This window comes from Prinia subflava, chromosome 15, assembly GCF_021018805.1.
Source record: "Prinia subflava isolate CZ2003 ecotype Zambia chromosome 15, Cam_Psub_1.2, whole genome shotgun sequence".
NCBI lineage: Eukaryota > Metazoa > Chordata > Aves > Passeriformes > Cisticolidae > Prinia > Prinia subflava.
This window is the reverse complement of record NC_086261.1, coordinates 11,380,001-11,403,425: the sequence shown is the minus strand read 5'-3', so window position 1 is coordinate 11,403,425 and position 23,425 is coordinate 11,380,001. Positions and strand designations below refer to the sequence as shown.

At 39.9% G+C, this 23,425-nt stretch overlaps 1 protein-coding gene across 2 annotated transcripts in view; it reads right to left on the bottom strand.

The window, feature by feature from the left end:
- Positions 1 to 23,425, bottom strand: part of DMXL2 (Dmx like 2) — a 48,384-nt gene that overhangs the window by 2,041 nt on the left and 22,918 nt on the right. For both annotated transcript variants that reach the window (XM_063413065.1, XM_063413066.1), the window contains 27 exons: positions 23,330 to 23,425; positions 20,936 to 22,615; positions 20,527 to 20,637; positions 19,632 to 19,801; positions 18,986 to 19,083; positions 18,660 to 18,825; positions 17,490 to 17,754; positions 15,765 to 16,852; positions 14,527 to 14,718; positions 13,726 to 13,802; positions 13,310 to 13,440; positions 12,417 to 12,665; positions 9,984 to 10,165; positions 9,543 to 9,673; positions 8,995 to 9,080; positions 8,556 to 8,757; positions 7,258 to 7,375; positions 6,427 to 6,489; positions 5,946 to 6,032; positions 5,745 to 5,866; positions 4,986 to 5,124; positions 4,536 to 4,596; positions 4,332 to 4,459; positions 2,673 to 2,750; positions 1,988 to 2,079; positions 1,360 to 1,412; positions 523 to 740 (listed from right to left, as the gene is read on the bottom strand). The exon at positions 23,330 to 23,425 is cut by the window's right edge and continues 132 nt beyond it. In XM_063413065.1, coding sequence (XP_063269135.1) covers positions 523 to 740; positions 1,360 to 1,412; positions 1,988 to 2,079; positions 2,673 to 2,750; positions 4,332 to 4,459; positions 4,536 to 4,596; positions 4,986 to 5,124; positions 5,745 to 5,866; positions 5,946 to 6,032; positions 6,427 to 6,489; positions 7,258 to 7,375; positions 8,556 to 8,757; positions 8,995 to 9,080; positions 9,543 to 9,673; positions 9,984 to 10,165; positions 12,417 to 12,665; positions 13,310 to 13,440; positions 13,726 to 13,802; positions 14,527 to 14,718; positions 15,765 to 16,852; positions 17,490 to 17,754; positions 18,660 to 18,825; positions 18,986 to 19,083; positions 19,632 to 19,801; positions 20,527 to 20,637; positions 20,936 to 22,615; positions 23,330 to 23,425 — 6,083 coding nt within the window. The remainder of the gene's footprint in view (positions 1 to 522; positions 741 to 1,359; positions 1,413 to 1,987; positions 2,080 to 2,672; positions 2,751 to 4,331; positions 4,460 to 4,535; positions 4,597 to 4,985; positions 5,125 to 5,744; positions 5,867 to 5,945; positions 6,033 to 6,426; positions 6,490 to 7,257; positions 7,376 to 8,555; positions 8,758 to 8,994; positions 9,081 to 9,542; positions 9,674 to 9,983; positions 10,166 to 12,416; positions 12,666 to 13,309; positions 13,441 to 13,725; positions 13,803 to 14,526; positions 14,719 to 15,764; positions 16,853 to 17,489; positions 17,755 to 18,659; positions 18,826 to 18,985; positions 19,084 to 19,631; positions 19,802 to 20,526; positions 20,638 to 20,935; positions 22,616 to 23,329) is intronic.

Genomic DNA, 23,425 nt, shown 5'->3' with positions numbered 1-23,425 from the left:
GTTTTTTTTTTTGGTTTTTTTTTTTTTAATTTTGTTTACTTGTTCTCATGTTTGTTTCTTGCTACTCTGACCTCTCAGTAGCTGTCTGGGGCTACAGCCCCAGGAGAAAAAAATAGAACTTGGTGATACAGAAACTTTACACGATGTTGAAGTTGCTGAGCGCCCCCTGTGTTACAGAGAAATGTCCAACAGCAAAGCCAGAACATTTTTAAGTGAGGGAAAAACAAAGGTAAGATTTCAGAACCGTGCAGTTTGCTTTATCCACTTAAAATCAGTCTCAAAACCTTAAAAAGACTGTTCTTTAGTGGAGGACAAAACCTACTTGTTTTAGAAGTCTACCAGTTTCTATATTTCAGTTTACATTATAAATGTAAAGCAAGCAGGCTGTACATCAAGTGTAGGTTGGGGGTTTTGGGGCTTGTTTTTATTTGTTACTGCATTTATCTGGCTGTTTACATGTGGCAATACAGTGCTTCAGCCAAACACCCTCCTCCAGAACCCAGCTCCTCTGTCCTGCCTTACCTTCATGTTGCCTTCGGCCGAGCCTGTGACAAAATAATCCTCGGAAGGATCCAGTGCAAGGGCCTTAACAGCTGACTCGTGTGCTTGGAAGGTGAAAAGGATTTGCCTCTGCCTGATGTCAAAGATGCAGATATATCCCTTCCTACCTCCAGAAATGAGCAGTTGATGCTTGGGTGCATACTGAAGTACTGTGGCACCGTGGTCATGACAAGTGAAGGCTGAAGAAGGATGTCAGAATTTAATGGGTTTGAAAACGTGAGTAGCTCTCAACCTTAAAATGCATTTCTTCTGTAAATTGCTACCTGAATATTTTCTAACTTTGCAGACACATTCCTTCATATGGGTAATGTCTTTTCAGCTGACAGCTTATTGCTCTCTTAAGAGATACCTAGATCTAATGCACAAGAAAGCATGACACGCAGTCTAAGTTATTTTAGAATACAGGGTCATACCTGAATTTGAAATCTGAGAAAATATAAAATTCACCATATGAAGTTCAGGTAAATTCCTGATTTAAAAAAGTATAGCTGATCTTGAACAACCTGGTCTAGTGAAAGGTGTCCCTGCCCATGGCAAGGGGCATGGAAAGAGATGATTTTTAAGGTCCCTTCCAACCCAAACCATTCTATGATGTTCTTTCTTCATACTTTTCCATACAGAGCAGATTAACATCATGCTAGAGAACATGCAGAACCAGTCTGGTGCATGTACTAGTGTACAACACAAACTCAGACCTGTTTCCCAGTCTAAGGTTTTCCCCTTGCCCCAAAAGCCCACACAAGCTGTATTTCCTTAGCCAGTAAGAAGCAGAGATTTAATTTTCACCACAGTACTTACCATGTATAAGACTGTTACTAGATGAAACCAAGGTGTCCCAGAGGCACACGTTTCTGAAGGAGAAAAAACCAAAACCATTATGGCCTATTGCCAAGTGATTAATGGGGTGATGTGACTCCAAAAGTATTCACATTTTATGTCAGTCTAGAAGGCCGAATTGAACCCTCTGTAGTCATTGGAGAGCATTTGCAAAGAACTAGGAGTTTTCATTCTTTTTTTCAGCCTTTTATGTTTCTTAGTGGAACTATACCTTCTACCCTTAAAATGTGTACTGATGAAAGGCTGTGTCAAATAATTACAGAAGTTATTCTCTTCAGAGAAAAAGAATTATCCTGCTTTGCTGAACAGATTTCTACCCCCAGCAACAGCATCATATCAAAGTAGTTGCATTTGGAATACAGCTTGAAAAAACTGGTTGACTATTGACCACTCCTCACAAAAACTAAACTTGGAAACAAGCAAGTGAAGAAATGATATTCAAAGAAATTATCTGGCCAAGTTCAAGCTGTAACAAAACTTAGAACAATGAGCCTTAAAATGTCAGCCACATATTAATGCCCAAGAGCTTAGCAGGTTAAGGGAGATGAATAAGTAGTTTTGAAATTCTTCATTGTTTCTTTAAACACACCTGTTATCATTGGATTGTCCCGATGTAGCAACTAGACTTGAAGAGGTTATAAATGCAAAGTCACTTGTGGTTTTACTGTGGCACTGCCAACTCTATTAAAAACAAAACAAACAGAAAAGTGCAATCTTATCAGTTGTTATTTGCATCAAAAGTAACTACTGTCAGTCTGATGTTAGTGATAGCAAAACACAAGGAGTCTTTGAAACAGAGTAAAAACTGACAGTTTGAAACTGAGGATGGAACAATGGATTAAAATCCAGTATAAAATGAAAAGATACTACAATAAGTGACAAACAACAAATCCACAGTATAGTGTATGACAACAGCATGAATTTTAAATTAAGCATGGTCTTTATGTTAAGAACCAGCAAAATGTATTGAAGAATTTATTTTTACTAAGTTTTGGGATTATAAAGTCATTAGTTGTGGCTCTGATCTTTAATTTAAACAAGGGTAATGTTGAAGGAGTATTTGTAATTACACTGTAGCTTATGGTATTGTGCAATTGGTTTTCCAAAATGTACATTGAAACTCTGCAGCTGTTTCGATGAAGTGTGCCAATTAAAAAGCAGCAAAATCAAATATGTCTCATTAAAGTCATATGCTCTGGGCCTGTCTCAAGTTTCAAAGACTCTGCTTTTCTCTACAATAATAATAACAACAACAAAATATTCTGTTTACTCACCAGGTAGGGCTTAGGATTTGAGGTGGTTTGGTTTACTTGCCAAATACTTAGGAAACCTTCACCGTCAGCAACACCACACTGCAAGGAGCAAACTGCATTTATTAGCCTGACATGGGGGTTACTGGATGCCTCATGACAGCAACTGCTGACCTCAGGGAAAAACCCACCTCAACCACCAAACCTTCCTGCAAATTGAGTATTGGTAACAACAATCATCAGGTCAAAAAAACTAGTTTAAAAACCAAGTGAGTTCCGTGCTAATTATTTAATGATTATTTAATGATTGATGCTCTCCTGCATACTCAGTTCTTTTCTGGAAATGCAGAAAGTGTGGAAGCTTATCTTTCAAATCCTAATGTTAGATGCTAAAGCTAACAAAGACATCATTAGTCCATGACTCTGCTTGAAAATGCTTAAAAAAGTAAGATGCAGGATAGCATGCCATAAAAGCATGATAAGAACAATTGCAGAAAGACTGCAGTCATGGTAAAATGACTGAGCTATATTTATTAGCCAAAATGAATAACACTTAATATTGTATATTCTATCAGCATGTCCTGTATTTTACAAAATAATGTTAGAAATATTTAGAAATATTTTTTATATTTTCTCTTTCTAGTTGAGTTTCACGAGTCCTGCTGGAATGACCTTCAGTGAAGCCCAGAAACAAGTACACCTTAATTTCTGACTTAAGATTGATTCCCACATAATGGTAAGATTGCAATATCTCAAAGCACAGTCAAAATACATTTTTAGATTAAGTTTAAATGACATTCTATGCCACCTGAAAATAGATATGCTGAGAGATACTTTCTTTATATTTCCAGCTACTTCACCTTTGCTGTTTTATAGTTATGTACAGTCATGTCCAGACACCTTTAATTCTCTTTTTATAGCTTTTAACTATAATGAAGTTAAATATTTTGTCAGTAAAAATGCAGACAAGACCTGCTAAAATAATAGAATGGGCAGCATGAAAAACTGACGAGATGGGTTTTCCTCCCAGTTTCCTTCTCTCTCCACTCTTCTTTCTGCATCTCATATCGCTCATAGAGTCACTTCTGGCCAAAGCATGTCTTTTTGTACTCTTTCTGCTCTCCACTCTAGTGGAGTACACTCACAGCCCTCAACTCATGGGCTGAATTACCCCTGTCTTGCAGGTTCTTCTAGGTAATGCATTCTATGAAAACTTCATCTTGGCCAGAATGCAAAGTGGGAGGCACTTCTTGAAGATCTGTGCCTATACTGATTGACAGCTGGACTTGATGATTTTGGGGATCTTTCCCAGCCTTAATGATTCTATTACTGATACAAGTGTGCATCTATAAAACAGGGAATGTCTGTAATTTTTAAAAAAGATATTTAATTTCAAAAGATCACCACATGGGAATGCAGATTTCTGAGGAGGGAGAACAAACAGTGTGAAAATGTGGCAAACAGGATACGGGATAGCAGTGTGGAGCTGAGAGAAGAGAAAGGAGAATAAGGGTCAGGGTTTATTACAAAGCTCCCACATGCAGCCAAAATGCACAATATCATTGTTCTAGGGCATCCTAACAGTTCTGCAGTTAAAACTGCACTGGAGGTCAGCACAACCAAACATTTCCTTATGAATAAAAACTCCAACCCCACCCCCCAAACCCTACATGTTGTACTCACCTTATTTCCCTGGGCATTGAAATACATCCTTGTCACCCTGGCATTCCCAGCCTGCTGGAAGCACACCAGCTGCTGTGGCCTGGTCCACTCAAACATTCGGACACTTCCATCTTGTGCTCCTGTAAGATCTAAGATTAAAAGATCATCATTAATAGTACAGTATTCTGGAGAAAATCATCAATTCCATACTAGTGATTCACTTACAATACTGATGGACTGGATGTGAAGCCATTCTCTTGACGTTATTCAGATTTCTTTTAATCAGCTTTACATGAAACAAAGAAAAATTAAAATAATTTTGAAAAAGACATAAACACACTATTGAATTTTGTTTATGCTACTATGTGGTGAGTGTCGTCTAGTTAAAAAAAAATCTATTAAGCTAACATTATTTGAATGGTCCTACATCAAAGTTCCCATAAGAAAGAAAACCACCCAGATTGTCCCATTATTTTCTATATCACAATAATTCTGTGCCACAGTATATGAGAAAATGCTTAGTTTGGCTTATCTTTTTGGCCAGGTCTTGGTTGCTGTTGGCCTTTTGTGTCAATATTGGATTGACAGTGTGATGACTAATGCACACCAGGTCTCTCTACTAAATAGCAGATGATAGAGCCCGCTCTGCTGAGCTGCACACACAGAAGCACTCACCACCCCAGCTCCAGTGCTGGTTTGCCCCGTGCCTAGCCAGGGCATGGATGGAGATGGCTGGATCTGACTCACTCCAAAGGACGGGGCAGTGGAAGGAGCCAGCGTTGTGGTGGAACCGCGGAAGTCAACGTCATCGGAGCTGCGAAAGAACAGCTCTGCTTTACACAAATGCTTCTTTGCTCCTAATGACCTGTGCGCATTTCTCAAGAGCTTAATGGCAGCGGGCAGAGGAAGTGACAATAATCAGACTATAAATTGGTAATTCCTGCACTCATGCTGTACAAATTCTTTCCACGTGCCCCAAATCTTTGCCTGTTTGATCTCAGGAGACAATCCCAATACAAGAATGTAAGTTCCCTTGAGAAGAATGTGCAGGGAGCTGGCACAGAGCAGAGCTCGCTGCAGCTGATGCATGCACAGTTCTCAGGAAGGGAGGGGACAGGAACAACCAGCACCAGCTACCCCAGCTGCCTCCACACTGCACGGATGCAAGGGAACTGCAGGGTGTCCAAGCTGGCACTTCCTTTATTATCTTATGCACCACATGGGATTTTACTTCACTGTGCAGTGCAGGCATGCCTAAAGACAGTAATTATTCCTTATGCTTTCCCCTCATTTGCAAAGCAACCTGTAACCTACCCCTGAAGAAGAGTAATTAACATTTTTGTATGCTCTGTGTGTGCTTACACAGGTAATATAGACACAGCCTCACAGATAATCGATACTCTTATTAATATAACCACAAAGAAACAATCCTACCTTTTAGACTCTCTGTCATATTCTTCCCCAATCCATATAAATGACTGAGCAGCCAGTAGAGCTGAAATATCAAGTTCTTGAACATCATGTGTAGATGCCAAAACAATTTCATTGCTGTTTGCCTATGCAGCACAAATACAAAATTTATACTAACTATAGTTAAGACCTTTTATTACATTTCTTGTAGTATTTGAGGCTTACCTTGTTCACTGCAAATGCCATTATCATATCTGATTCTTTGTGAATGATTTTTGCTTTTCCTCCAGGATATCCAAGATCTGCTTCAACCTACAAAACATTTATTAAAAACTTCAATTAGCATGAAAATCCATTTTGTAGTGGCACATTCAGAGTGCAAAAATCTATACAAAACTCATGCAAGAAAAGTTCAGTGGCCTTAGCATTATTTCAGTAGCTAAACTTTAGACTTCTCATACTCTTTGGTGTTCTAGAAGCCAAAAGTGATATTTGAGTGTAAGAAACACGAAGTTGTGTGTGCAACACTATTTACAAGGTGTTCACTCATCCCAATTATCAGGACATCTGAAGTTAGTTCATGGATTAAAAGCCTGTCACACAGACTACATAGAACACACAGCTTCTGTTAGTCACATTAGAAAAGAAAAGCCAGTTCCACAGAACTTTTAGGAATGTGCTAGAGGTTTGGGAGAAGGGATACTACCTTGTTTTTGTGATCTTCTGCTACGCAGTTTTGTTTGACCTGCTCCACACGATCTTCTACAGACTACATAACATCACACAGTCACAAACACAAAACACATGCACAAACAAATATAAAAAAAGAATGAAACATTCCAAACTAGATTTTAAAGGCCACTCTGTCAGTAAATGATGACAAATGTATTTTTAACTTTTTATAAAAGGCACAGAAACTAAGACAGGAATCTAAACAAACTCACTTAAAATGTAATGCCTCCTAGATGAACACAAAATGTATGATATAGTAAATAAATGGAGGAGTAATACACACACAAACTCCATACTTACAGGAATTCTAAAAGATATTAAATAATATTCTTATTTCCCATGATATTTATGTGTTGGTTTAAATTTTCAGTTAGAACATAACAGCTGTAACTGGTACAATTTGTAAAGCCCCATATTATATATTACTATATAATATTACTTTTATATGTATATATTACTCATGCATATATACATATACACAAATGAATAGCACATTTAAATTTCTTTTCAATATGACACACAAAAAATAATATTCAAATTTCTTTGCTTATTACTGTTATTGTAAATGTTCTCTTTATCAGTATTCAAATACATAAAGGTGAGATAGGTCTTGTTTAAAAGTATTTGATTCAGTTGATATCCCAATCAACAACATGACAGTCATGTTGATTTTGAAAAAAATCCAAACATTGTTAAATGAGAGAAACTGAAATGTCAATGAAAAATGAGAAGAAAAATACTGAGGAGACTGAGGAACAATTATAATTGAAGTTTGTTTTTAAAAAAAGTTACATCCTTTGTTTACCTCACTCTGCTTTCTTTTCTTTGTGAATATGTATCTTATGAAAGTCTCCTGAAGAAGTTCTTGCTTCACAAGAAAATGCCAGAGCCTTTTTGCTGGAAGAGCTGAGTAATCTTTTGATCTGGATAAAGCAGAGGAAGGAAAGAAGCACAGAGTATCCTGAGTTGAAGGGACCCACAAGGATCACTGAAATCTAACTCAAGTCTAAGAATTCCACTGTGTGCCTGAGAGTGTTGACCCAACACTTCTGGAATTTGTTGGTGGTGCTGTGCCCACTCCCCCAGGGAGCCTGTTCCAGTGCCCTTCTGGGTGAAGAGCCTTTTTTCTAATTACACACATAAACCTCCACTGACACAGCTTCAGGCCATCCCCTGTGTCCTGTCACTGTCACCAGAGGGCAGAGATCAGTGCCTGCCCCTCCTCTTCCCTCACGAGGAGGTTGTACCTGCAGGGAGGTCTCTCCTCAGTCCCCTCCATGCTGAACAGACCAAGTGTCCCCAGCTGCTCCTCACATGGCTTCACCTCCAGACCCTTCACCATCTTCACTGCCCTCCTTTGGATGTTCTCTAAGAGTTTTATATCCTTATTATACTGCAGTGCCCAAAGCTGCCCCAGCACGGGAGGTGAGGTCACCTCAGTGCAGGGCAGGACAGGACAATCCCCTCCCTTGCCTGGCTGGCCCTGCTGTCCCTGCTGCACCCCAGACACGCGTGGCCCCCTGGCTGCCAGGGCACTGCTGAGTCACTTTGCACTGCTGACTGACTCAGCTGTAGCTTAATATATTGAGAAAAGCAAGCTATTTTTGAGTCAAAAACACAGTTCAGATTCTGCATTTACAGACACCTCCAGGCATGACACTGTCTAAACACAGGAGGATTAGCCTTAAAAGGACCTTAGTACAACTGTCTTTCTCCTCCCCCATGTATCTCATGTATTATATAACTCTTCTGTTGCTGGGACTGGGTGAGAGACAACTGCTACTGAAGGAATAGTAAAACAGGTTGAATAGGGTGTTCCCAGCAGCAGCCACTGCCCTCCATTCCTACAACCCCTGCTCCTTCCTCATTTTTCTTTCTTGTTGCAGCTGTGAAAGGTGCAGCAGAGTAAGCAAAGGCAGCTGCAGGAGAAAGGCAGCTGCATAAGAACGAACAAAGGGATGTGGGAAAATGGTTTCTGTAGAACACTGGCTACTAGACCAAAGAGACAGACAACCTTCGTTTGGCTGTAACATGAGAAGGAAACGCTCTTTAGAATTTCTGTCATCAAAGAATGTTTGTTTTTGCTAGGCAAAAAATACTTACTTGAAAGGTGTGTTTTCAGGTTCAATCATCGCTTTATTGCGGAGAATAGCTGGTCCTGCCCCTACACCCAGGTCACTGGGGTAAGTATTGATGTAGTTTGGAGGTGGGCCTTCAAACTGGTCCATTCTGTCTTGAAGAATCTGTTCCCAGTGTTCTAAATTTTTTATTACAGCAACGCCCAACGGAGATGTTACAGGCAGATCTAAACAGAAATATGAATAAAGTAAAGCTTAGAGAAAAATCCCCTAAGTTCCAGTGAGTATAAAACCCCCATAAATAACATAACCATCCAAAAAAGATCTTGAAAGGAAATGTACATGTTGGCAATTGTAATAAATAAGGTATTTAATTATTTGAATTTTAAAGTTAGAATTAACATGAAGTCTGACAGAAAGCCACATATATTGAAAAATAAAATGTAAAGCAGGATTTAGCGTACCAGTGAATTCCAGACCAGCAATGGGAAAGAAGTTCTTAATGTTGTGCAGAACTAATTTTACCATTGTCAGATGTAGAAGAGCCCAGCTGTATAAAAAGAACAGATTTAGCTGTGTTAAAAAACAAAGAGTTATCTACAGAGTATTTTTCTTCTTCAAGCAAATACACAGGTTAGAAAGGTTCTATTTAACCTGTACCTCATTCAAAACTACATGTTTGAACCATTATTCTAGAGCTGGCATTATGATACCTTATGCTGAGTCTTAAAAATGAAAATGGGTGTTTCTCAGTTGTTTTCCCCTCTCCAAAAAACTGCAAACCACACAACTTTAACTTCCTAATCCCTTTTTTCTGGCAAGTAAATGGGGAACTGTTATTGTGACGAGAATTTCTAATTTCTGCAATCCTATTGCCATAGTCAAATCTGCCCACAGTACTAAAATTGCCTGATATATGTTGGATGGTGCAAAGATCCATTTTTTTTTTTTAATTTAGAAGCAAAGGTAAGCATGATATAGTTATACTAAAACAGTGACAACTGCTGCTGACCTGTACGAATTGGCATCAGTGTGTTCCTGGATCTGCACATCGGAGAGGAAAGCGTCGTCCTCCTCCTCATCGCTGTGAATGCTCTCATCAGAATCGTATATAACACCACTGTCTGACAAAGGGAGAAAGGGCTGCAATGCAAAGCAAAAGTCTGTATAAAAACAATATTCTCACCTCTTCTCTGACTTCATTAGTGACTCTCATAGAGTTTAAATGACAGCAATTTAACCCATAAGTCAATGTCCCTAAAAATATAAGTAATTAGCGAGGGGGAAAAGCGTTAATCACTATTATTGACAAGTGCATGTTTGGAAAGTGAAGTAATAACTTGTAGGCCCTTTGTCTTTTATTATGAGGATAATATTCTGCATCTTACTACTAAGAGTGCTCAAAGTTTTCACTTTTTTTTTTCCTTTAAAACTTAGTGGAATTCTCAACTACCTTTGCCATGAAATAATCCCACATGCTGAGTTCTGGAGGAATAAACTTTTCTTTGTAGGAGGGTCTTTCTGCAGGTACGGGTGGTGGTACATTGCTGTCTTTTACTGGTCTTCCTGGGACCAGCATTCTCATGTTAAACCGACGGCGGTGTTTATCCATTTCTTCTGATGGAACGGGAGGTGCTAAATTCAGGTAATTAAAAAAGTTGATGTTAGTATTGTGTCTTTAACATGTCTGTAATTTATAACTGAAGCAACTAACACCACTATTATTGGTACTAATTTCTATTGATTTAGAATCAAAGCCAGCCTAAATAAAGTAAGTGTAATCATAAAAAAGTTTCATTATGATAAATTCAATAGCTGTGGCATTTAGACATGGGATGTATTATGAAAAATACATTTTGCTTTACATTTAGATACTAGTTTCAGTTCTTAGTAGATGTAGCTTTTTAAAAGTCTTTTAGTTGAAAAATTTCTCAAGAAAGAAATAAAGAAACTCAGAAACTTTGTTGAGAAATTAAGTAATATGCAAAATATCACTAAACAGTATGCTGCATAATTAGCAGTTACTCAAATATAAACCAAGGAATTCTTAGGGTAGCAAAGAAAATTTGAATGGAAAGACAGGCTTTTTGACAACCAAAGTCTACTTTAAAGTGTTATGACTTACAATGCCTTAACTGTAACCAAAATATTAATTTGGAATTTGTTTTTCAAAGTGTTATTGGCTAGGTACCATTGAAGATCACACTTACTTTATTAGAGGGGAGCTAGCTATTTAAAAACTATTCTGTTTGTCCAAAAAAGCCACTACCAACACTCATCTACACTGCAAGTCTTTACAAACCTTGGTTACCATCCTCTGAAACATCAGAAGCTGTAGCAGCTTGAAGGTTAAAGGAAAACAGAATACATCTCAAATGAACACAACTTACAGAAGTTATTCATGCTATCACCTTAAGAAAATAACTGCCCTAAATGAGTTTAACTTATTCCATGAATGACAAATACCTGTTGCTCATACTTGTAATGGCACAATGTTTATTACTGTTTGGTTTTATATTCTGAAGAGGGAATGTCTAATTTTTGCATAAGTTTCAAGCCTATTGGTGATTTAAAAGTCTGTGTGATTTCAGTATTGCTGAAGTTTATCACAAAGGGTTATATCTGTCTTTGTCTTCAGAGACTGAATTCAATCTCCACTTTTGCTTTTCCTCATGCAGCATATTAACACTTGCTCATCTGTCTTTGTAAAAATCCTGGGTTTAGTTGGAGCTTACAAATGCATGAGCTGTTTTTCTGCCAGATGAAGCTGGTATTTCTTCTCTGTGGTCTTATGCTATGTAAAATCCTACCTCACAATAGAAACTGATTTCAGAAATACTGTTTCCTAATTACTGTAGTCATTAAATAACATCTCCCACACCTCGGGTTTTTTCCCTAAAAATAATGGCTGAAAGTCCTGAAAAATGTTATAAGTAAGCACATAACATTACTATTATCACTATAGTAACTATACATTTTTTATGGCAAATTCAAAACGTGCTGGCTGCCTTTACAAAGCACAACTACAAGGCTATGATTTGTTCCAGCTTTTTAGTTCACATATCTGTTTTCTCGCAAGCAGTTCCTTAAATTCTGCTTTGGTCTCTAAAAGGCAGGATGGTTCTCCCAGTGGGCAGGCGGGATCTCTCAGTGGGCAGGCGGGATCTCCCAGTGGGCAGGCGGGATCTCCCAGTGGTTGGTACGAGGTACGAGGTGGGTCCCCTGTGAGAGTCAGGGCCTGAGGGTCCCTGGTTTTGCCTCATGACCCTTGTCAAGGCCCCCTGTCAAGAAAGGGACTGTGTACAAGGGGCTTGGGCCTAACCCACGGTGTGTGTGTACCAAGCACTGAACTGCAGGTGTGTCCACCGGACTGGAGCTGGCTCCCATGGGAACCTGTATGCAGACAATGGACGGCTGGACAGCCTGTGCTTACCAGCGGCCAGGCACAGACCTGCTTGTCCCAAACCTGCCTGATCTGAACGGTTGCCCCTGATTCCCAGAGCAACGGGGCTCCTCACAATGACTCTTGGGTGGTCCCCCCACGTTGGCCAGGTGCCCCCCGCTTCTGAAATGACTATAAAAGCTTCCCCCTGTGACTCACACTTCAGGATCTCCCCATGGAACAAAGACAGATCCATTTGCTGGACGCCACGCCACGAGGACGTCTTTGCCGTTGGTACCTATATCCCCCTGCCCCCCTTTCCTCGCTCTGTATCCTATTTTTCCTTTCTCATTCCCTCTATCACAAGTGTTGTTGGCACTCAATAAAGATGCATTTGTTGTATGACTAAACTATTGTCCCCTCGAGTACTTTCTGCACTCTGAGATCACACGAACCCATCCCGACTCCCGCTTGGATCGTGACAGCCCCCAGCAGCAGCAGTACCTGGGATGCTCTCGGACTGCCGGCGCGGTTTGACCAGCAGCTTGGCGCCGCCGCCGAACACGGCGGCCCACATGCGGCCGTTGAGCGGGTGCGCCGCCAGCCGGAACAGCTCGTTGCACGAGTTGGTGGCCAGCGCGTGGATCAGCAGGCTCAGGTACACGGCCACCACGGCTTCACACAGCAGGATGTTCAGCTTGGGCTGGTCCTCGTCCTGAGCCGAGCTTAACAGGTTGATAAGGGAACTCACACCTGCAGAGAGGAAAAGAATTCTGGGATTAAATGAGTGGGAGGACAAATGGAGAAAATGTTCTACCTCTACATTTTATGGTAAACACTAGTAGGCACATGATGCTTTTATTCAGATGAAACATACTATCAATAGTTTTCTTAAAATCATATAGATTAAAATTATAAAAAGCCCTCTTGGGTCTGGGACTTTTGCACTGCACTTCTCTGCAAACACTCTGGGTAGTTCAGTGTGCCTATGAAATTTCTGCAGCATTTCCACAGTTTGTGCTTGGACATCAGATTTAGCTGCTTTGATGGCTACACCAAGTACAGCATACATGTAGGACAGCACTGTGGAGACAGTAAGGGGTGGCATTGCTAGGGGGTTAGGCAGACTGGAGAAAAATGTTTTGGGGTGACAAACTGTCATTAAGTTTATCCTAAAGATCATGGTCTCTTCTTCAAGCAAGATGTCTGTCATATACAAAGTTTATTTTTATTTGTTTTGATATGTGAAGAAGTAAAAGACTTACTATTTTGAGAACTAAGCTAGAAATATCTATCATTGATTATCCACTATTTCATCCCTCATACAGGACAGTGAAATGATTCTGGCACATGGAGCTGGTCAAGTGGAGCTAAAAGTAACCTTATTTTAGTCTCACCAGGCCACTGAGCAGGAGATGAATTTGGAGTTGCGTGCTCTTCAATGCTTTCTGTCCTCAGTCTGCGTCGATCACTCAAAAGCAGTCCTTGATAAACCATCCCAGTAAATTGATTTGCTTCTGTTTGACTGCTACATACAAATAAATTTTTTTCTGATGAGAAAGTGAGTGTCCCAAGTGAGAGTGCCATCATATTTTCCTACTGTATATTGAAAAATCCTGAATGGTTTGTATTATTTTATCTGTGTAAAATTGATCAGGCATATCAAAGTTAGCAATGTTTAATGTGGACAAGTATCTTTACCCATACACAAACATTTAATCCCTTTTCAAGTCACATGCAGGAAGAATTTCCATTTAGGATGCACAAAGTATAGACTGCAGAACTAGGACTGTATGAAAACTTCCCTCTTTACCTGTAACTGTGGCTGTCACATAGTGCTTGATAAATGGATGCAGAAAGTGAAGCTGCTAAAGAATGAAGTGTGTACACCTAAAATAAAGAAAACCAATAAGCTTTATGTTTTATATAAAAGGTGACTAAAATACATTTCTTTCTAAATGCTACTGGAAATGTGTTCTGCAGGACTGTCCTAGTTTTAAAACAGCTGCAAGAAATAGTAACTGTTATTTTAAGTTTGCAACACAGAGCTACAAAAATCACAACTGTTTGTTCAAGATAATTTGATGAGAGTCAGCACCTTCTAATATTATGTCAAGATAATTAACTTGATTCTAATACAGAAGAGCCACAGTAAATGAGCATATTGAAGCAGTGATTAAGCATGTCCTGTTATGACAATGAATTTTATGGACTGGCTCCTGGAAGCTGTACTATATAACACTGCAGTTCAATGTAGTAATAGCTTACTCAATATACATAAATTACAAAAAGTTTGTGTAGTCACAATATAATAGTTTTATCTAAAATCACTTTTTTTACCTCAGTTATGTGCTTATAAACTCCATTGGTCTCCAGGAGTAACAAAATATGTGGTTCTGCTTCACAATGCAAAAAAACCAGTCCAGTTCTTAAAAAGAGGAAATGCAAGGACTTCTTGGAAAGTTCAATGAAATCCGCATTGTAAAGAAAATGGCACCATCCAAACTGTTAAAAAAGCAAACTTTCCTAAACTCACCCTGTGCTCATTCCTGTCTTTTCCTACTATCCTTCCATTTCATCAAACATTAGGCCTTAGATTAAAGCTATGAATTACCTTGACATCTTCAATATTAGGATGTGGTGGTGATTTCATCTGCACAATAGTGTAAAGTATATCATGGATGTGGTTGTTCAAGTACAGCACAGGATTAGCTATCACAGTTTTTGTGGATGCTATGCTTGCAGAAAGCAGTGGTAGTGTTGTGGGTAGTGGAAGTGGAGACTGAAGCTGCTTTACAGTAGTTTCCTGTTTAAAAGAAAAGATTGTATTTAAAATCATTGCCTTGAAAAAAAAATAGAGAAAATTTTACATCTTAATTATATTTCCCAGGTTTTTTATCCTCTTCTACTGCTGTCAGCTCAGTACAGACAAGATTTTACTGTCAAAAGCAAGTTATTATTTACTGTAATAACAAGGTTCAGACCTGACAGCCAAATTTGCTGGAACATCTTTTGATTTCATGCAGGAAGAGTATTTTCATGTAGTTCATTAGGAAGTGTGGAGACTGTCTGTTAAGAACCACAAATTAAAAAATGTACTTGCAGTAGCACAAGTTGATACAATAGTCATTGCTCTGAGTTTAGTAATAAAGCCAAATTTCTCAAGGGGAAACAAACAGAACTTTTGAAAATTCTTTAATGAACATTCTAAGGCAAGTACCACCAAAACAGCTGTCTGTTGCCCCTATTTGAAACAGGAGAAATCTAGGACTAGAGCATGCTAAAAGACTTGCCCAGTATCAGATTATCTGCTGTAGCTCAGTGTAGTAATTACCAGTTACTGTAAAACATCTCCTTTTGTATGAAAGATAGAAAATGCCATAACAGAGTAACGAGAGTAGCACCCTGTCTGACTTTATATTATTTGTTGAACCTTGAAGCTAAGACTGTATTTCTTTTAGCTCCTCTGCATGATCTGCAGAGGTCTAGGAATGAGATTTTGTATTGCTTCAGTAACTGTGAATTTTATTTATAAGTACCTAGAAATTGTGACCAAAATTATGTCATAGTAATATATACAACGCTGCAGCTACAATATAAACCAGCAGCATTTATATTCCATAAGGAGCCTGAACCTCACATAGCAGATTCTTCAGAACCAAATAATCCATACTGGGAAAAGCAGAACACTTCAATAGCACGTTCTTTCTCCAAGAACATTAAAATTATCATGATCATTAGACTTGCAGAATATTAGCACCATCTGTCTAGGCAGATATTCATGCATTTGATGTAACTGACAGTCTAGAACTGTTCACATTCATCAGCAGAAATGAATTGAATTTGCTTTACCTGCTGTGACTCCTGCAGCAAGAACTTCAGCTCCATCCTCACAGATGCTAAACCTCCACCTTGTGCCCCATGAAGGCTACAATAACTGAGAAAGACTCTGAGCAGAGCTTGGTTCTTCTGCAGCCACCACTTCCGTCTCTCGGCGTGCTCTCGCTTTGCCTGCAGCCTCCGCCTTTCGATCTGGTGCCGCTCGTACGAGCCAATGTCCGGCTTATCCGAAATATCTTCGGGGTCCAGCAGATCCCCGTTTACTTTGGTGTATGTTTTACAGTAGTCTTTGTCCCCTGCGTCGTGGTTGCATATTTCATGCATAGCAGCAATCTCTTTTTCCAGCCAGTTGTACAGCTGGAATCTGAGCTTTCCTCCATCCACTTCGTAACCTGTAGCCAAAGTCCTCAGTTCAGTCATAAGGATCTTCAAACAGGCTCTGAACTTCAGTTGCTCAGCAATAACATCAACCTCAGTGTCTCCTGCCTCAGAAACATCCCCACGTGGTGTTTGAGCCATGCTGGTGTCTGAGGTCCTCTCATCCTCACTCCTAGAATCGGACTTTTTCATCATTATCCCAACATCCTTGTCTTCTTCATCTGACCCGTTTTTGTCTTCACCCCAATCAAGAGTAAGTGGCTCATCATCAAATTTTACTGCTGGTTGACTCCAGTCAAATTGTGCTGAAGAATCAGCAGCACTCCCTGAAGCAAAGGAAGTTGAAATGGGTTTTGACCAGTCTATATCACCACTTCCAGCACCATCCTGTAGGGCTTTGGAATCTGAAACATCGGCCTGGATTGAAGGACTGGATGAATCTTTTTCTCCAGCTACAGCAGACTTTTTTCTTATTTTTGGAATTTTGGAAAGGACTTCAAGGGCTAGTACAGGGCAGCCCACTTTAAAATGAGCATTTGCAGTAGTGAAGAATAATTTTCTTTCTATGAGATTAATTTTATCAACAAAGCTTTTCTCAGTTTTTAGACCTAAGGTGGCCAGAGTTCCTTCTGGTGAGCTGAAGTATCTTCGGATGAGCAAAGGGTGGGTCCGAAGATAGTTGTAAAAACTGAACACCACAGGATTGCAGGACTTGACGATAACTGAGGAATAAACAGATTTATTGAAAATGCCTTTCAGATGGTATTATTCTGTTTTGCAGTTATTTCCCTGCATTAGAGATTTATCAAAACACACAAACAAAGACAATTTTGGGTCTAGTTACCAAAATAAAATGAAATAATTACTTATTCCCCACAGAAAGAATAAAGGTATGCGCTGGATGAGTAGAAAGATACAAATTCTACCATTTGCCTCGCAGTTACATTGCATTCAGCTAACCTAAAAGGCAGCTGAGATGAATATCCAGGTAGAGATTTCCCCAAGGAAATTCCTATAGGGAATATGAAACCTATGTAGCCAACTGTCACTTAACATTAATCTTGAAGAGATGGGATAGGAAATCCTGCTACAATACTGCCAGTTCCTAGAAGCAAGACTTAAGTCCACTGGAAAAAAGACCAACCAGCACTCATTACTAGAGAAGCATTGTATGGAAGTGCCAAGGAAAGACAGCTCTCCTGAGCTTAGCTGACAGCAGGAACTTAGTTGGGTGTTAGAGGGTTGAAGACAACCCTTGGAAAGAATTGAAAACAGATATTTATATTGTTTTAAAGCATTTCTCCCACTCCTCTTTTTCTTAATAAGTTTTCTCTATCAGATTAATATTTTTTCCCTTACCTGGGTTTTCATCATCATCTTTGGGTGTTTGTTCCAATAACGTATCCAGTGCTCGTGTGTAATCTTTCATTATCCAGTATGCAATACTTCTCAGAAATGGATCAGAATGCAGCTTAGTACAGCTGAATCCAGTTCCATCCTTCTGGCAACCCAAAATCTTTTCATAGAGGATGGAGGTGTAGGTGACAGAGGTTTCAAACTCTGATTCATACAAACGAGCAATGACCATGGCCAACTGGATGTCTTCCATTTTCTCAAGGCACACCTACAATAAGCAGTGGGGGAAAGGTTGTTTTATGAGGGAAAGGGAGTTCTATAAAATAAAGTGAATAGCAGTACATGTTTACAGAACAGATACATTTTTTTGGGGTCAAAAATGTGGGAAGTGATATATATCCAAGTAATATTTTCTTCTGTTTGGAAAGAGGTGTACTTTTCTCTACTTTAGGGATTTTAATATGTATAGCAGTACGTAGCATTAAAAATTATTATGGCAGAAGATAAAGATGTCTATTTTTATTCTATCTAGTAGAATAGTTGGACACTTCAACTTTCACGCTATTACATCACTGCTAAGATATTTTACACACCATCTCTAAGGAAAATACATTCTCAAGTGAAGACAAAAATACTGTAAATAAGTAGACAGGTATTCTAAAGATTCTCTAACTCCCATCCTCTCCTGAGAGACACTGCTTAGCTTATGATCCTTCTCACACTCCCACCTCCCTTGTGGCAAGCAGCATCACAGCTCCACTAAAAAGGAATCCCAGAACTGTTTCAGAAGAGAACTCTTGACTTCTATTTTTAGTTAATGTTGTACCAAGAGGTCATGCAGAATAGCTGGAGGTAGAACACAGTGCTACAATTTAACTGTGCAGTTCAAACAACTTTTTGCCAGAAGGGTCACAGTGGTACTCCCAAGAGTGTTTCCACTGAGGAATGGTGTATCTGAACAATTATTCTGGCTTTCAAATCAGCTTCCCAGTTGCTTCTCACAGTAGTGTGGAGGTAAATGGTATGTCTGCAGGGCACAAGGGGTCCTGTGTGGACATACCATCCCATTTGTGCTGCCACAACTTGTGAAAACTTCAACAGAGAACAGCTTGTAAGGATGCAGTAACATGGGTCAAATCAGAAACTGAAACTTAATTTCTCAAAAGCAGATACCTCTATAGCATCTTTTAGTGAACCTGCTAGCAAGAAAAATGCAGCTGACTGCTCAAAACGTTGTTTCCCCAACAAAGCAAAAGCATTTTTTAAAGCAGCTTTACGCCATCGGTCTTCATTGAAGTTGTGGCTGAAAAAGGCAGTCATCTTTTCATCGTGCTGGGACCTGTATAAAGAAATGCAATGTATAGAGCTATTTATTATGTATCTTAGCATACTATCACTTAACAACATTACTTGAAATTAAACTGCACTCTTGAATGAGTTCTGCTTTGCATTCCTAGTTCAATTAGGATTTAATCAAACTTCAAGTTAGCAGAACTCACCTAAACAGGCCCCACACCACTGCTTTTTTCTTCATAGCAAGGTAAAAAAGTGCAGCATCTAAGGCATCATTGTTCCTCTGGAACGAAGCTTTTGCAACCTGTAGTGAACAAAGCCCACTATTATCGATGAAAATATAAAAGCTGCTTTTAGCTAAATAACCTGTGTTATTTGTCACAGAGGATGGCCAGGTAGGCTGTATTATCTCTACAAAGCAGCAAAATTTAATTTCTGTGAGAATGTTTTATTTCTGTGTAACTGAGCTCTACACTGTAAATGCTTTTAATAGTCGGAAAAACAGCACTAATGCAGATAGCTAAGCCTCTCAAGCACAGTGGGACATTAGGAATGTGCAAATAAAAATATTTTCTTTAAAATTGTTACTAGTAACTCATATTAGGTGAAATTCCTCTGGCAATCCATTACTTAAAAATACTTAAGCTAATAACAGTTTTTCTTGAATGAACACTGCTTGGGTTTAATATAGGACTCTCATGTAATTGGATTTGATTTGGAGTACTAGGATAATTGTTTTGATCGTGGATTCTTTGATTAACTGTAACATTTGAAAATGTATTTTTACATTAGATGACTTGGAAAATTAGTCCAGCAGCCATGGAGCTAGAGCCTGTAACCAGTAGAAGGTACCTTCTCAATGCACCTCCGGAGGGTGTTGATGTTCCTGACCCACCAGCCAATGCCCATGGCTCTCAGTTCAGACCACTGTGGGTCCCCCTTCTGGATAGCAGGGATCATATTGATCAGCTCCTCCTCGGCCTCAGAATGGAAAGCCCACGCAAAATGGCAAGTTGACAGGCCTAAACAGTAACAGAAACCAATACAATTCAGAAGACTAAGAGTTGCTAACAAGCAAATGGAATATGTCGGGGATGTAAAATGGGGTCTCCAACCCAAGAGCTGGGTGCATCTGAGAGACACAGATTTCCTCAAAAGGAAGTAGAGCTGTTGCAGGAACAGCTGAAGTATCTTTTTGCTTGTTATGAGAGATGTCCTCTCCTCTGTACTTCTTTCATCAATTCCCAGTACCCAATTTATAAATATACAAGAATTGTATGTTGAAGGACTGAAGGAAAAATATTCACAGAAGCAGACCCATTTTGGGACAGAAATCTTTGCCTCTGCTCATTAGGTGGTAACTTCTTTTCTTTTCAGTATTTCACAACAGCATTTACTCAGACTGAGCAAAAAGAAAACCTGCTGTGATGAAAATAATAAAATATTCTTTAAGATAAACCCATGCTAATGTAAGGAAATGTCTTAATTCTTCCAAGAGAAACAATTAATTACATATACAATCTGTGTTCTACCTGGCTGGGGAATTTATTCATGCCTGGAACTAGACAGGCCAGAATCTTCTACTCTAGAGCTATGCTTTTTTTGCTATTTACAGTGCACGCAGGGAAGCCTACACCAAGACAATGGCCTTCATGAAATAGGACATTAAGATGAGACAGTAGAAATATGACATTTTAAATGAAAGGCAAGCAGACGCTGTGAGTGAAGCCCCTCCCTGTGCGGTTACCTTGGTGCAGCAGCTGGACGCGGTACAGGGGCGGCAGGGATGTCAGCAGGCAGGTGTGCAGGCGCATGGCCAGCAGGTACCGCAGGCCACACTCGTCCAAGGTGTCTCTTCCTGTGCCGTGTAAAACACACGTTTGAGTATGCAGCTCACCACAGCAGACATACATGCAAGTTACCATAACAGTGTGTGAGGGATGTATGTTTCTAAGGCTGCTGAGAACATGAACTATGAGTTATTTATTACGTATGAGCTGCAAGTAGGTACTTATATCTGTTTTTCTTTTCTACTGTATCTAACTGGAATAAGTGACACTAGCTTTCAGCTTTGTTATCCCAAAATAACCAAGGACTAAGTTTACCTTTGCTGAGAAGAACAAGAATGTCAATTCAATAATATGTCAGTTACTAACCTGAGTAATTCTTATCTCTGTTCTCATCTAGTTCAGTGCTTGTTGTGGCCACGGTGTCTGCCAAAGCTACAAGGAACATCTGCTCCAGTCGAGTGAGGCCTGGCAGACTGGAGTGCATCAGGTGGCTTGAAAGGACACTGGCGTGTTCTCGGCCAAAGTAAGTTGGCCCATACTGTGACAGATTAATAACTTTGGATTTACTCTCCCTCTTTTCAGGCTCAAAATCTATAAAGTCTTCAGTTGTAACAGGCTGAACCTGGAACAGATCCGAGTACTGATCCTCTGTTTTTCTCTTTGTATGGTCTTCAGAGCCCTGAGGTATTTTAGAAGTTTCTTCAGCGACATAGGTGGCATCCTGATCTGCAGCAAGCAGTGCATACAGTGGCAGTGGGGGAATCGAGTCTATCTCTGTGTAATCTCGGGTACCATCTTTCCCAGCAGTGATGGTATCCTTGGCAGTGCTGCCACTCACGCTGATGGTGCGAGAAAGGTGGCGTTTAGGGCCAGTCCCTTCCCCAGCTTCTGTGTCTTTGACTATCGCAACTTCTCCTGCAATGCATTTAACCAAATGTGACAGAATGGCTTTGGCTCGGCGAACTTTGCCCAGGTCCATCAGCTCTAACAACTGGGTTGGATGATACTGGGGCAGAGTAGGTGAAAGAACATGAGCAGCTTCAAAGAGGCCCCCGTCCTGAATGACAGTTGGAGTGCCAAAAACATCATCCACGATACCTGCCCCATCAATTACACTGGTCTTCTTCACTGCTGCGCTTGTTTTGAATGGATCTTGTGCTGTTGAGTCTTCAGAAGTAAAGACTTCGCTTTCTCCATTACCAAATCTGACCGCGTGTTTCCACTGGGCATAAACGTGCATTTCACAGTCCATGCCCACCACCAGTATGCCATCTCTCACCCAGGACAGAGACACAGGCAGGGAGGGAGTGCCATCCACGGATGAAACCAAATCAATGGACCTCAGCAGCACCCACTTTGACTTCACACCTTGTTTTATGCTCCCTCCCAGTGGCAGGGTGATGACAGCTACTCCCTCTTTGCTGCTGGTTTGATCTGTTACAATCCCCGAAAGCCTTCCGTACATGAAGATGTTGGCACCCACACCAACTGTCAGTATATGTGAGCCATCTTCTTTTGAAACCCAGTCCAAATGCACCAAATGCTTGATACTGGGCACCAGGTATTTGTCCTTATTCAAAAAAGCATCTGACTTACTGTAAACAAATAAATTACTATCCACGCTGACCCTTGAGTCAAGTACGCTTCCAACCTTAACTAAATCATCCAGGTGAATTGTCTGTTCCAAAACCCACTCTGATCCTCCAGTGGACTCGCATTCAAGTATACAAACATGCATGGAAAATTCTTTGGAAACAAACCCATTATGCTGTATGGGTTGTTTGTATGCTACTGCAAGACGTCCTGTGTAAGAACAGCTAACAGCAACCGGCCTTCCTACTATGCTCACTGTACTGCTGTTGTCCTCCCCCTCATCGTTCATTAAAGGCCATTTCCTCCAGTGGTACGTCTCCTTCTCCTCAGTTTTGCTGTTCAGGTCTGTCTCTACTGTGCATCTCCAGAACCGCACTCTGTTGTCCGAACAGGACGTCACTATCAAATAAGGTGCCAGGCAGACAGGGTATATGGATGAGGAACTCAAGTGACCTGAAGTCAGAACAAACATATTTACTTTTAGTAATAGTAGAATGCCTATAGGATTAAGGCAGACATAACACTGTCTACCTACAGCTAGAGAACTTTACAACCTGGTGTTATTTTTTTGATTTGGATAAGGGCAAATAATATCACAGCTGGTAACGGTCTTGCAGCTTGAATATTACCTATCATATGCATTTCTGTTTGCTATTCGAAGAAGATAAACTGGAACTGAACTAATTCAGAGAAGAGCTCTTAGAACAATAGAGGAATACAAAACCTTATTCAGATGAGATTAAGGAAGTTAAGATTAGGCTCATATAGCCTACCAAAAGGAAACCTAAGAGGGAAAAGGAAAGACAGGAGATAGGAGAGACAAACAGAAGAAGGTGTGAGTGCCTCAGGTAAAAAAACCCACTATATAGCAAACCTAGGAATGCTGACAAATGAGTAAGTGGGTATAAATTGTTCATTAACAGATTAAGACCAAAAGTTACATTTCCAACTATTAGAGCAGTAAGTTTCAGGAACATCTTTCCTGCGGGGACTTGATACATTTACAGAACAGTAACATGACACAGACATGATGATTTGAAAACACCTTTTCAGTCCTGTGCTTCCTGTGTCAGTAAATCAGAATCTTGCAGGCTGGGGAGATACAGTTCTATAAACTAGGAGATGAATCACTGGACCAACAGTATAGAAAAAAATTGTTAAAGTTACCTGCTGAAGGAGTTGCTCTTACTACTTCCACACCAACAGGAAGATCCAGAGGTTGGCTATACACAAGTCTGGAGCTCAGAATGAGTTTACTAGCAG